Genomic DNA, 13,527 nt, shown 5'->3' on the forward strand with positions numbered 1-13,527 from the left:
TTTAAGGGATATTAAGTTAATCCCCCCAATAAAGCCCCAAATATAATTATCAGAAAAAAATGGGGAGATGAAGCATGTTCCAATAAGAACGTCTGTCCATTCCGTTTAGATGTCAATTGTCATTCGGAAACATATTTATTTCACTGCCTCACACAGCCACGCCACGCCAGTCACAGACACAGGATCCGTGTCCAACTCCAAACCAGGCCCAAGCCAGCTGAGGCAGGCAGACCGGGGATTTCCCCCGGAACCGGCTGTGAAGCTTGCAACAGCAGGCAGGAGGGTGACCAAGCCCGGCCCGAATCCATCCAGGCGAAGACCATCGTCATCGACCAGTCGCACTCACAGCAACAAACATGTCAAAGGTGCGCCGCAAGTAGGCCTAGAGTTTTATGCATTTTCAGTATTTGGGCTGTATGATTGGGGGGACCTGTCCTAAGGCGGTAAAGCTACCGTACGCACTTTGTTTTCAAACAATGAAAACTGTCCCAATTTTTATTTCAACAAATTATATTTCACTAATTTGTGGCAAACATTCTAAAGATCATTAACCAAGAAGACAATATCGCAAAACTCACTAATATGAAAATCCCGCCGTGTTTTCCGAACACCTCTTGATTTTGCCGCCCGATGTAGAAGGGTCCTAAAGCTAAGCTACGCACTCGATTTATCATGCAAAAAAATGGTATTTCCTGTGCCTCAATATGGGGTGCACAATTAATATTTTCATGGGGTACGCCGCCCCTGTACTTGCACGAGCAAGATTATTTGATGTCACAAGACACCGCAAAACTTTATATGTTTCCATTTCTTTTCTCTTTTTTGCAGATGCTGAATAGTGATGTTGAATTGCTTCCTCCTTGCGGTGGTCAGGAGAAGGCATATTCTATTCTTCTAACTCCCCAAGCCATCAGATTCATTGCCGACATGGTTCTAGAGTTCAACAGCAAAGTAGATCAGGTCAGATCTCCTTCCTTTATTCATACATAGTTTTGCAATTTTTGGTTCCAAAACATTTGGTTGGTATGCTATATAATCCTTCCCAAGAGGATGATAGTGGACAGAATCAAAGAAGAGATGAACACAAAAAGGCCACCAGTACTTGGGGGAGGGGGGGGGGGGTTCAATGTGTCGTTGAATTTTTTTACTTTTAATCAGATGTGGAAGGAATTGAGTGAGACCTATAATTTGTTTGAGATTTTAGACATTTTGCAGTGTGGCTAATATAAGTAAATGTTAACAATTTTAACAAAAATCAAATTTAACGAAAAATCTTCTTGGTCTTGGATAACTGTAAATATAGGCAATTAATTTGACTGTGAACCTCTTCTGTTTTGGTTTGCTTTATTAAAAAAAAATATATTTTGCCATCTTCTTTTTCATATCGTATATACTTATTTCTGAACATAAAAACATGTTTCATCTTCTTCCTGATCATATTCTCTTTGCTTTATCAATGATTTCTTGTCACTCCTATTTTTGGTAAACAAATGATTCCCGACAGTGTTTCTACAAAATATATGCAAACCTGTATTCAAGTTACAGAACATCAACATACTCCCCTCCCATTTCCCTGCACAGTAACACAGTATTAATGTTTATGTACAGGTATTGTCCTTGGACATCCTGCACTTAGTCATTTCAATTTTTATTTCATGGCAGATCTTGAGAGAGAGGAAACAGAGAAAGTTAGAGTTGGATGCAACGAATGCCCGACCAGACTTCAGAACAGACACCCTGCACATCCAACAGGGGTCTTGGACTGTAGACCCTGTACCAAAACGTCTTGTCAACAGGCATGTGGACCTTGGTGATGTGTCCCCAGCAAACATTGAACACTTTACAACATCCCTGCAGTCCTCTGCTCAAGGTATTCAGGTAAACTACCCCCAATCCATTCTTCATGAACATTTTTAGAAAGATAAGTTAAAGATTGTTTCACAAACCCACTATTCTAAGTCTGGCATTCTCATAGGAATGTTTATCTATTACAAGTGAACATATACTGATTTCAGCTTTCCAGAAAAAAAATTGACACTGTTATAATGTTTTCATCCCAGATTTTGGTGTAAAAATGTAATACTTTTTTTTGGAAACAAATGTTTGAAATTATACAGTCACATATCAAATCAAATGAACGCCATTGGTGATCTGATAAGTAAACAATTAAAATAAAATGTGAGTACACCAACAGAATAAAATTGTGAGAAGTAAATCAGGGAATGCATGAACCTTAGAAAAATGAAGTACCCTCGTAATGTACAACAAGGGTATTATCCAGTTTATTTTATAAAACTTAGGTGTGGCTGAAAATCTTGGGACCTGTTGCTTAAAGCTTGCCATAAAAAAGCCTCCAGCAAATAGCAAATAAACAAATACATGTACTTTGGCAAACAAAATAATACCATAGACACTTAACGCTTAACTTATTAAAAAATTCTGGCAAAAAAAAATTGCCGAAGTTTTTCTTTTATACAATAGAGCCCCTGGTTAAACAATTACTTAAATGATGACTGCACGGTAGCATGCTTTCCCTGAGCATATGTTGTATACTGCCCCTCGACTACAAATCTTAAGAGTGACTTCAAGTCGCATTTAACTGTTTTTGACCCCCCTGGTTTGATAGATCTCAAGCAATATTACTACAAGTAGAATATTAAATGGATTATGCTGTTATTTCTTCCAGACCGACTTTGATGATGGCCACTGTCCTACATGGCGCACACAGATTGGAGGCCTTTATAACGTGTACAGAGCAGTCCACAATCAGATACCAGGCGTACCTTCCATTGAACATGTACCCATACTGATGCTTAGACCGAGAGCATGGAATATGGAAGAACCAAACATGATGGTATAGTGGGGGATCCCTTTTTTTGTCACATTTGTTATCAAAAGACATACATTTATTATTGGGATATATTGGGTTAAAAGTATTTGTTCCACCTTTACATTATTCTCTTTCATCAAAGTACATATGTGTGTATATTATAAATCATGATATTAACAATTTTTTTTAACATGTTTTTAAATTGTTTATTTGACACATGATAAAGAATGTATATTTATTTTCTAAAAGCACACACAGACACTTAGAATGACCACATTTCAATAATTTGTGAAGAAGGTTTTTTTTTCATCAAACTACATTTGTGTGTATATTATAGATCATAATAACATGTTTTTAAATTGTTTATTTCACACATGATAAAGAATGTATATTTATTTTCTAAAAGCACACACAGACACTTAGAATGACCACATTTCAATAATTTGTGAAGGTTTTATTGTATTCATCATGATGAATATTATTGGAATCAATTGACTAATGATCTGTTCAGTGATACACAGATGAATTATACCTCAGGGATGCTGTTTTTCGAAATATGATTTATACTAATGTGTTTCAAAGAATGTTTTCTAATATGTCTGCAACATGACTATCCAGCTGAAAAATGGAATAAAATCATTTTTGAATAGATTATCAGTTGACTATAGTTGTGCTCAAATTTAGTGAATCCCACCACAAAATAAAACTCCTTCATGTAGAATGTTGAATGTAGACAACAACACTACAATGTCCGGCAAGCCCAGAGAAATAAACTTCATTGAATGTAATATTTTATCTCATGACTTCACAATTAAATATCTAAAATATGACAGAACTTGGAACACTTTAAATAACTTTTGAGCACCACTGTATATTCTGCTATTGTCTTGAAAAAAATGACATATAAGTCACTCCTTTGAGTTTAGTTTGAGTTTAAGTGCTCTATTTAAAAAAAATGCATTACACCATCATGAAATTTCACCTCCCTTTTTTAAAAACTTGGCTATAGAACTAATGTGAAAGTAGAATCTGATAACATTTTGTTGCAAGTTTCATTCATAAACCCTCACATTTGCATTTATATCAAACTTGATCCTTCTTTTGTCAGGTAAATGGGGTTGTAGTTCCAGGCCCACTCTTTGACTTTGCTCTCTTGATGTACCACAATGCAAAGATTCTATTGGACAAAGGTTGTGGACCTTTCTTCTATCTTTCAAAGGTAATTTCATTTTTTTTCTGATTTCTTTCAATCAAATTTATTTTGTCGGCAAAGATTTGATATTCTTACCATACGCTTATAGGGAAAGGCCACTTTTCTGTAGGGTCTATCACTGTATTACAGCAGAAATAGAAATGTTTAAAAGGAATGAACAAATCTTAATGGCAAGTATGAGGCTGAGGGAAAGGGGGATAGGGGTGCTGGACAGTTGAAAATGGCACATGTGGTCATAGCCCTATGATATGATGGGCTTGCCTTGGATTATGTGAAGCCTTGTTGGAGGTATTTTCAGTTGCTTCTGAGATGAGTATGAATCAGCCCCCCCCCCCCCAAGTCTTAGGCATCAAAATAGCCCAGTCTATTTAGAGTTAATATTAAGATGATTTTGATAAACTGCAATAATCAACATTTTTGTTTATCCAACATCTATTTTTCTCCATTCTTACTTCACTTCATAAACTGTCCAAGTCATGATCATTTGAGAGTATGACAGATATTTCTAAGAACTAGAAAACAAAGAAAGAATTTTAGAGGCAAGACATACAAATTTTTATAGAATTGCACATGTTATTCAAAGTGTCGAATGTTATTCAAAGAAGTCTAGTCTCACAAAAGTAATTTTATAATTTAGTTCTATATGTCAATTTATAACAGATTGAAGGATACAGAGAAGCCAGACTGTGGGACAAGATATTCACATGGGCTGAGGTGAAGGTGAGATATAATCAGCAGAAACTAAATCAGTTTGGGAATGAGGGCATTGTCTTCCTACCTTCAATGAAATGAAGAAAAAATAAATCATAGTTTTGATTGTAGCCAATTACCCAAATAAATGGGTCATTTATGTGCTCGTTTTTTGTTGTAATGTGCACCACAGTGCGATAAGTGCACAGCAGAAAATTTATTAATCTTTAGAAATATCATTAATGATATTTCTAAAGTTTTACACAAAGATGGTGTTCATGATTTCATATGCTGAGGCTTTTGGAGGCAAGGACTTCATGGCGGACAGACATTATTTATGTATGTAAATCTACTTTCTTCTATGCTTTAGCAATGATGGTGTTATAAAGGAAATTTACAGCCTTCGTAAAAGTCATTTAAATTTGATACCAACTTTTCTGCCATATGTTCATATTGGTGACCCGTTTTATAAAAACAGATGACTCATGGGTTTAACCTTGTGATATATGTAGATGTGAAGGCACCTCTGGTATTTCCAATTTTGAGCAAAAGCACTTGACAAGCCTTATGCTTCTTGCACCATTGTAAATACCTTTGAGTGCTCTACATCTCCACTAAACACAATCACATTATAGGGATGGCCTGGGCTGAAAATATATATCTGAATAAATAGAATAAAATTTACAGAGCAAAAATGCTGAAAATTTCATCAAAATCGGATTTTAAAGTTAATCATTGTTTTGTGAAAATAGTTATATGCACATCGTCCTGAATATTCATTAGGTGGGCTGATGATGTCACATCCCCACTTTCCTTTTTTATGTTATTACATGAAATGATAAATGTTTCATTTTTACATACATGTGTAAATGATGTGTCTCCATTATGATTAAATAAGTTGTGGCAATAAATAACTAATGCACTTAATCATTTGTCAAATCAATTGTTTTAGTTCTTGGTAGAAAAATTTTGAATCAACCTAATTTCATATAATGAAAATACAAAAGAACAAGTGGGGATATGACATCATCAGCCCACCTAATGAATATTCATAATGCATGCCTAGGACTGTTTCACCGGAATAATGCAAATTTTTAAAATTCAATAACTTGGCTATTTGTTATCCGATTTTGATCAAATTTTCAGCATTTTGCTTTGCAAATTTTACTATATTTATTGAGATAAAAAATATCTCCAGCCTGGACCATCCCTTTAAGTATTATTTGTTTTGAAAAAGTAAATAAAAAATTTAACTTTTTCTTCCGAGGTGTAATTTGAAACAAAACTTTTTTTAAGGTGTCTGATCCGATGTCTATCCCATAATTAAATTTACCTGAAAACCAATTTCCCGCCCCTTGTTAGTAGCTTCCCCTTCCACATCCACAAATATGTTCATTGTTTTCTCTTTTCTTATATATAGCTTGGTCTTCCCCTGGGCTGTGTGAAAGCAACAGTCCTTATTGAGAATGTCTTAGCAGCTTTTGAAATGCATGAGATCTTGTACGAGCTGAGAAAGCATTCGGCAGGACTCAACTGTGGCCTGTGGGACTACTCTGCTTCATTTGTCAATAAATTTGGTAAGTTTCATGTATAGTTTAGCATTTATTAGAGGCATTCTTGATTCAGGAATAATATATTTGCTTGCACACCAGCTTTAGAGGATGTGACAAGGTTGTTATGAAGTCATGACTCGAGTCGCCTACTAGTGATCCGAGCAGTATTCCTTGACTCGTTCTCATTGACAATTGTACATTGACTTGATGGATTGGTCTCGAATTTGACTCGACCAGAAATTTACTGACTTGGTTACAACTGTGGTAGTTTTATGCATCTTTTGATGAAATTTGTTTCTGAATGCTAGCAATAGTAAATAATACTTGAACTGCAATGAACAAAATTCATTACACAAAGAGAGAAATTTATAAATTTCAGTCCATTTTCAAGGGAGTATGAAGTGTAGTTCTTGAACAAAAGTAATTTTCTCGGAGCTCATCAAAGAAGTGTTTAAATTGAAAATGCAGTGAATATAATGTGATTGATGTTCAAAGATTCTTTCTTGTTGTTCATGATACTATATTACTATTGAAATCTCTTTATGCCAGTAGATATCATCCACTTCTACCTTTTCATCTTGAATTCTCTCCATGCAAGAGTTTTTCATAGACTGTTATAAAACAATATGAAAGTATAGCACTTTATTTGATTATCTTCTAGGTCATAGGCCAGATTTTGTGCTTCCAGATCGTCACAAGTATGTGAACATGGAGAGGCACTTCTTGAAGAGCTACCTGGCCTTGACGATAAAGACCTGTCACCAGCGAGGATGCACTGCTACTGGCGGTATGAGCGCCCTCTTGCTTCCATCTAAGAAAGGCCCAGAATACAATGCAGCAGTCGAGAAGGCATGCAGGTGAGGCATTCTATTATTTCTTTTTTAAATATATGATGTAATAAGTCTTAGTCTAACATGTATATAGTAGTGTGTGATAATGTGCTTAATGATTCCTGAATTATCTTAGGAGGATTTGATAATTTGAGTTCATAATATAGCCCAGTAATGTTGTAATAATAGAACATGTGCTATTTATATAGTTAACTCCATTCAAATAAAGTTAATAAAACTGATGAAAATAATTATGTTTTAATGATGACCTTACAATTATGTATTGAAAATTAACATCTTACAAATAAAATCATCTGTAAATCAAAAGTAACTTTAACACAAGAAAGTTTTTTTCGAGGTACATACAAGTTCATTATATTATAAAAGAATTCTTGATGCATGCAGAAATCAGTGATATATCAAGCACAAAAAAATAATGTTAATGTAAAAATAATAATGTAATGATTATAAGGTCTTCTTCGTCTCGGGTCACTACACAAGTGCTGTCCAGTGGAGGGTGTAAGATCTTGCTTTGATGTTGAAAGACTCCAGGGGCCCGTAACACAAAGCTTAGCAATGATTGTAGAACATTTTTCTATGATTGATTCCATTTACTACAATGCACAATCAGTCATAAAAATCAAGCATACGATTAATTGCTAACTTTTGTTATGGGGCCCAGATCTTCTGAAGTGTATGGCTGCGATAGGAGTGGGGGGCAGACCAAAAGGTGTTGCATCGTCTCATCCTCCCTACACTTGCAGCCAGTGTCTTCATCGATGTTGTAGCCCCATTTTTGCATAAGGACTTTGCACCATCCTGTTCCAGACCATGTGCGATTGACACACAGCTGGGTTGGTCTTTCCTCACTTGAACCGGGGGGGGGGGGGGGGGGACCTGCTAGGTCCATAGGACATTTTTTTGCATCACAGACTGGAGGTGGTTGGACCTCAGGTTGACCCTTTGTTTATGAGCAGAGCCATCAAGGGGTTCAGTCCAGTGAAGAAAGCTACGTTAGAGTCTCTTTTTGGCAAGTTCATATTTGAAAAGTGGGTGAAGAGGATTATCTTCTTGGCTGTTTTTTTCCACCTGTGCTGACACCTCTCTTCGGATATGATGAGAGGGGCGATACCACACTCTTGGTAAAGATCATCTACTCTTGTTGGTCGCAGATAGCCAGTCAATAATGTAATGTACATCACACAGTGCACATATTAATTTTCTCATATGATTATGTTTTATATTATTATTTCAGAGCTAAATTGAGTGAAATCAAAGCTGGTGTAGATGGTTTCATGGTTTATGACATTGGATTGCTACAACCCATGCAACAGGTACTACTTTATTGGAACCTTTAACCCTATTTAAAAAAAAAAATAATTAAATGAATATGATATGTTTTATCCCGGCTGAAGCTGCCTTAAGCAAGTAAGCAATATGTTCATTAATATGCATTTCAGAGGTGAAATGCTAATGAAAATGTACTTTCACTATTATCTTGCTCTTGTTTATTCAATTTATGATTGGGGATTGGTGTTAATGATACCCCCCCCCCTTACTCTCATATGTACATACAATAATATCTGGCTGCATGATTTGTACTTAAGATGTTGTATGATGTCTAAATGTTGAATATTATTTATATCATTACTTGCTATTTGTGATTCAACAGGTGTCAAGATAAATGTTTTTTTTGTTTAATCATCCAATCTAGTTATGGGCTAAATTTGCCCCATCTCCTAACCAACTTGCCATTCTGAGGTCAGATGTCAACGTTCAAGCCAAGGATCTACTTCTCATGCCATCAGTAAGTTCAAAATGAAAACACATTTTTATTAATGTCAGATATGAATGAATGGTTGTGAATACTTTGCTACTCCTAATATCATTATGATATGCAGACTCTATCAAGATCTTGTTAATATAATATATTATACTGTTTTTTCTGCTCATTTATATTGAATAGTTTATTTTGATGGCTAAAACTGGTAAGGAGGGATAAACCATTGATGTCCTCTCTCTCAGATATTCTGGTAGTAAGGAAAGTTATTATCTGACCAAAGGGTACTCATATCTCATTGACATTGTTTGAAACTGCTCAACACCAACTGAGATATCATGCATTCATTTGTGCTGACTACCTTTGAATCTTGTTCAATTCTTTACCTCATTTTTTAACAAGTGTAAACAAAAATAAGAACAACTTTTCTACTATTGAACGGGCCATATCCATTTGGTCCATTAATAGTGCTACAGTCGCACCAACAAAACTGACTCCAAATCAACAGATGATATGCCATTATAAGCAACATGATAGTCTTGATAAGTTTGGAGTCAGTTTAATAATAATAATATTATAGGATTTGTATAGTGCACGTATCCACCTTGCTAGGTGCTCAAGGCGCTCCTATATTACCCCGGCTAAGCTAGTCTACCGATTTTGGTGCACACAGCTTTTTGAGGAATTACTTCCTGCCGGTACCCATTTACCTCACCTGGGTCCAGTGCAGCACATTGGGGATAAATTTCTTGCTGAAGGAAAACATGCCATGGCTAGGATTCGAACTCACGACCCTCTGTTTGAAAAGCTAAAGTCAGAACCAATAGACCATGATGCGCCCACCTCTGACCTCAGTTTCACCAGTGTGATGGTAGCATTAGTATTCTGTTTTAATTTGTATTACATTATTGGTTTGTTCATATCTGCAGGGAGGAGTTACACTGAGTGGACTGAAGACAAACATTGCTGTAGGAATCCTCTTCATAGATTCATGGCTTATAGGTGAGAATCTATCAACTGTTTTTTAAAGTTATTTTTTATTACAATTTGTTACAGTTGAGCTCATGTGCGCCCTTGATTCTTTTGAGCTCCTAGGATTGCCAACAGTCTGTAATCCATTATCAATAGTATAACAGTGTTTGGTTTCTCTTTTATCCTTATCTTTGCTCAGTTGCTAGGCCATTGCATCATGGGAATTTCTCACAGCCTTATCTTCTTTGTCAAAATTTATACATTGAAAGTCATTTGTTTCTGTTTATCTTTTATCATCAAAGTAACCCTCAGATATTTGAGAAAAAAATTGTATTTATTGTTAACTTGTCACAGATACATTTCTGATTCTTATTGAATTACATGTATATGTTAAATATGCTGGTAGGCTATTTTATGCAGTCATGTGTTTTTACACTCCGAATTCATTTATTCATAAATTTGTTTTACAGATGCATTATTTTTATTTTTAAGGGGGCTAACTTTTTTCCAAATTGGGGCGATTGCAGAATTTGGGGGCTATTTCTCTCATTTCCTTTTGTTTAGAGGCAACAACAATTATACATTAAAATCAAATAAAGTTATTCTGCCATTGTTAAAACATCGATTTCTAAATAATCTTGGATAGTGTTTGTTACAGATCTTGGGTCGACTTCAGAAAGAATGGTCGTCCCAAAGCATGTATGTTTGAGGAATTTTAGGAGCAAATTGGACATTCATGAGTCAAAATTGCCCGAAGCCCTCATTATTTCCTACACTGGTCTTCTCGCTTTAGATGTGATATAATTTAATATTTGTTATGAATATGAAAGTAATGATCCTGTGTTTGTACTGCTTTCAGGGAGAGGTCATTTTCCCCATTCTGGTTCAGTCGAAGACTCTGCTACAGCTGAAATATCCAGATCACAGGTCAGTATATTTTTACACAAGAGTGATATCAGGGACCAAATTAAAATCCTATAAGATCAATGTTATTACCTCCTTTCTGGCATTGCTTACCATACTTTATAAAATTGAAGGAAAACACCTGAATTTGAGAAATATATGAGATAGTTATCTTAATGAAATGGAATTCCAGCTCATCTAGAATAATGATAGTTTTATTGAAATGTCCAATGAAACCTCTTGAGAGCAGGAATGTGTGAGTTATAAAGATATATTCCTGATCTTTGAAGTATATTTAAATTCATGCACTGAAGATTACAATCAATTGTAAATCTTGATAGTAGCTCTCTGTGTTACAGGGCCTTGTTGAGGAAAGAAACATGATGCTGAGAAACCATAACATGTAATGATGATAAATTTGAATATTGCACAATGTCTGTATGGATAATCAACTGTGCATTACAATAATACATAGGAAGTGAATCATGAAACAAAAATTAACTAGATAAACAAATATAAAGTCAGAGCAAAGGATAATCAGGGTAGCATATTTATTACCTCCATAAAACAAATTGGTACAGAAGTGTCTTATTTATATTCTTAAAAAGGGGAAGTTTTAGTTTGGGTTTGAAGAAATCAACCAATGTTGCAATTCTGTTATCTCTGCTACAGTTAAAATAGGTCTGTATCACTTACATAAGAGTGGTATCTAAGAGTGAGATCTATCATGGTTAGGAATAAGGTCTTCTGTACTATCAAGTTGCATTTTATTCTGTAATTGTTTTCTCAGGTATGGCAATGGATACGTCACGGAACTTGCCTTGAAGACAACAAGCGACCAGTCACAAGACGTCTTGTCATTGATCTCATCCAAGCCTTCCTTGCTGATAACAAACCTTCCTCTTCAGACAGCCACAGGAGATTGAGGGTATCTGCAAACATCTTCCTTGAGCTTGTCACAAGGAAAGATTTCCCAGAGTTCATCACAACGTATATGAACAGTAACATCTCTTTTAGAGCTGCAAACCATTTGGATTTTGCCAATCTGACTCCCGTTTCTAGCAATCTGTAAATTTTCATGAACTTGACCATGTAGACTTCACTTTTTGAAACTGGAGACACAACATGCATTGAGAGCTGTTAACTGACAGCAGGGCATTGCGCCAGTCTTGTATTGGGACTCTAGAGCATTTTGTTACAGCTTTTTAGCCAGGTATTCTAGATAAATTGCATTATCATCTATATCGAGTGTTTTAGCGTATTTTGGTCTGCATCAATTGCCTGTGCAGTTTTAGAGCGCATCCCTTAATAAGACTGAAATCCGACGAATATCCCATAGGCTCCTGTACAAAATTTGCTGTTGAGCATGAGATCATATTCAACAGTCTAGGAGGGGGTGGGATAGATGATAATTATATTGGATGGCTTTATTTCATGAAGTACCAGAAATATTTCACTCGTTGGGCCAAAATTCCACTTGTTGGGCCAATATTCCACTTACCTGCGATTCGTGGAATATTTTCCCAAACTCTTGTAATATTCCTGGTATTCCATTCTGAGCCTTCCAATATTAAATAATTATATCGCTGATGTGTTGGAATATAATTCCAATTCTGATTGAGAATTGTTTACTGTATACAAGTATAAGAAAACTCTGTACAATAGTGTTGCATTGAATCCAGGGAGCTCTACATAGATTATGACAATGTTGCATGATGATCCCATGATGAAAATGTACTTTTATGAAAAGTGGAAGTGTTCTCAATGGAAGAGAATTGGGTAACATTGTTTCAAAATCATTACAACATACTGCATGAAAAGTATTAAATCTTTAGTACAAAGTTTCTTAGAGTGGGTATTAACCGTTATGTAGTTTATCCAATGTATACTACTTTTCCAATGCCACGTAAGGAAATTTAACCAACCAGCTTAGCAACCAATCATTTTATTTCTTCATATTTTCATTTTTTTAAACAACACAGTTAAAGTGACTTACTGCATGACACATCATGTACATAAATCATCAATAGACAATACATCTGTATATGAAGTATAATCCATGAAATCTTTGTATTCATGTGTTAAGTATATTTCTTCACTATCTTAAAGTTGCTGCATATGCATAGAATTAACACAGCAATACTTGCAGGCCTGCTCAAGCCCCCCCAAAACATTGCTCACTATTCCAGTTTATTATGTATTCTATGAATGCATATCTGAAAATTGTTTTGGTGAGGATGTTATGAAATTAATAATTTTGGTGACAATATGTTGTAATTTATTTTGGTCTGTATCCATACCCCTATCTGTTTGGTATAAAAATATAATGCTGATATTTGCATTCATTTATTTCTATATTTTGATTCTCTTATCATCTAAGAGAGAGATGATGGATGCACTGTACTGTTAATTATGTCACGTTACTGAAACTTCTTTTATTATAGATTCATTAATGAATTCTGTTATTTAGAGCATATCTCAAAGATGTTGCTTAAAAATCATGAAAGAATCAAGATAAACATTATTGAAATGTACATGTATTTTTTTAAATCAAAATGTCAGTGGAGAATATTAATAATGGATCTCTGGGTACTTGGACTTGGAGATTGGAAGGCCTGGACGCCTGGTACAAGTACAAGAAAGCACTCGTGTAAAATCATGATCAAATCAAATTATGTCGAGATAAGGATGTGCCTACATCTAGTGGCAACCGCCCCACCAACGATGCTTACTGCCTCTGCCGAAAGCCAGACGAT

General features: G+C 35.3%; 1 protein-coding gene across 2 annotated transcripts; it reads left to right on the top strand.

Moving 5' to 3' along the window:
* Window positions 1-12,824, top strand: LOC121411702 (malate synthase, glyoxysomal-like). 2 transcript variants are annotated; one of them, XM_041604535.1, is made up of 14 exons: window positions 1-365; window positions 560-563; window positions 827-960; window positions 1,663-1,878; window positions 2,687-2,854; window positions 3,939-4,049; window positions 4,704-4,763; window positions 6,154-6,310; window positions 6,948-7,143; window positions 8,372-8,450; window positions 8,831-8,923; window positions 9,826-9,898; window positions 10,728-10,795; window positions 11,562-12,824. In XM_041604535.1, the coding sequence occupies exons 1-14, from the start codon at window positions 357-359 to the stop codon at window positions 11,841-11,843; spliced, it is 1,650 nt and encodes a 549-aa protein (XP_041460469.1). In that variant the 5' UTR covers window positions 1-356; the 3' UTR covers window positions 11,844-12,824. The 2 variants fall into 2 exon arrangements, with proteins under 2 accessions (XP_041460469.1, XP_041460475.1); XM_041604541.1 differs by lacking the exon at window positions 560-563 and having other exon boundaries at window positions 829-960.
* Window positions 12,825-13,527: the final 703 nt, after the last annotated feature.

Source organism: Lytechinus variegatus, chromosome 1, assembly GCF_018143015.1.
Source record: "Lytechinus variegatus isolate NC3 chromosome 1, Lvar_3.0, whole genome shotgun sequence".
Lineage (NCBI taxonomy): Eukaryota > Metazoa > Echinodermata > Echinoidea > Temnopleuroida > Toxopneustidae > Lytechinus > Lytechinus variegatus.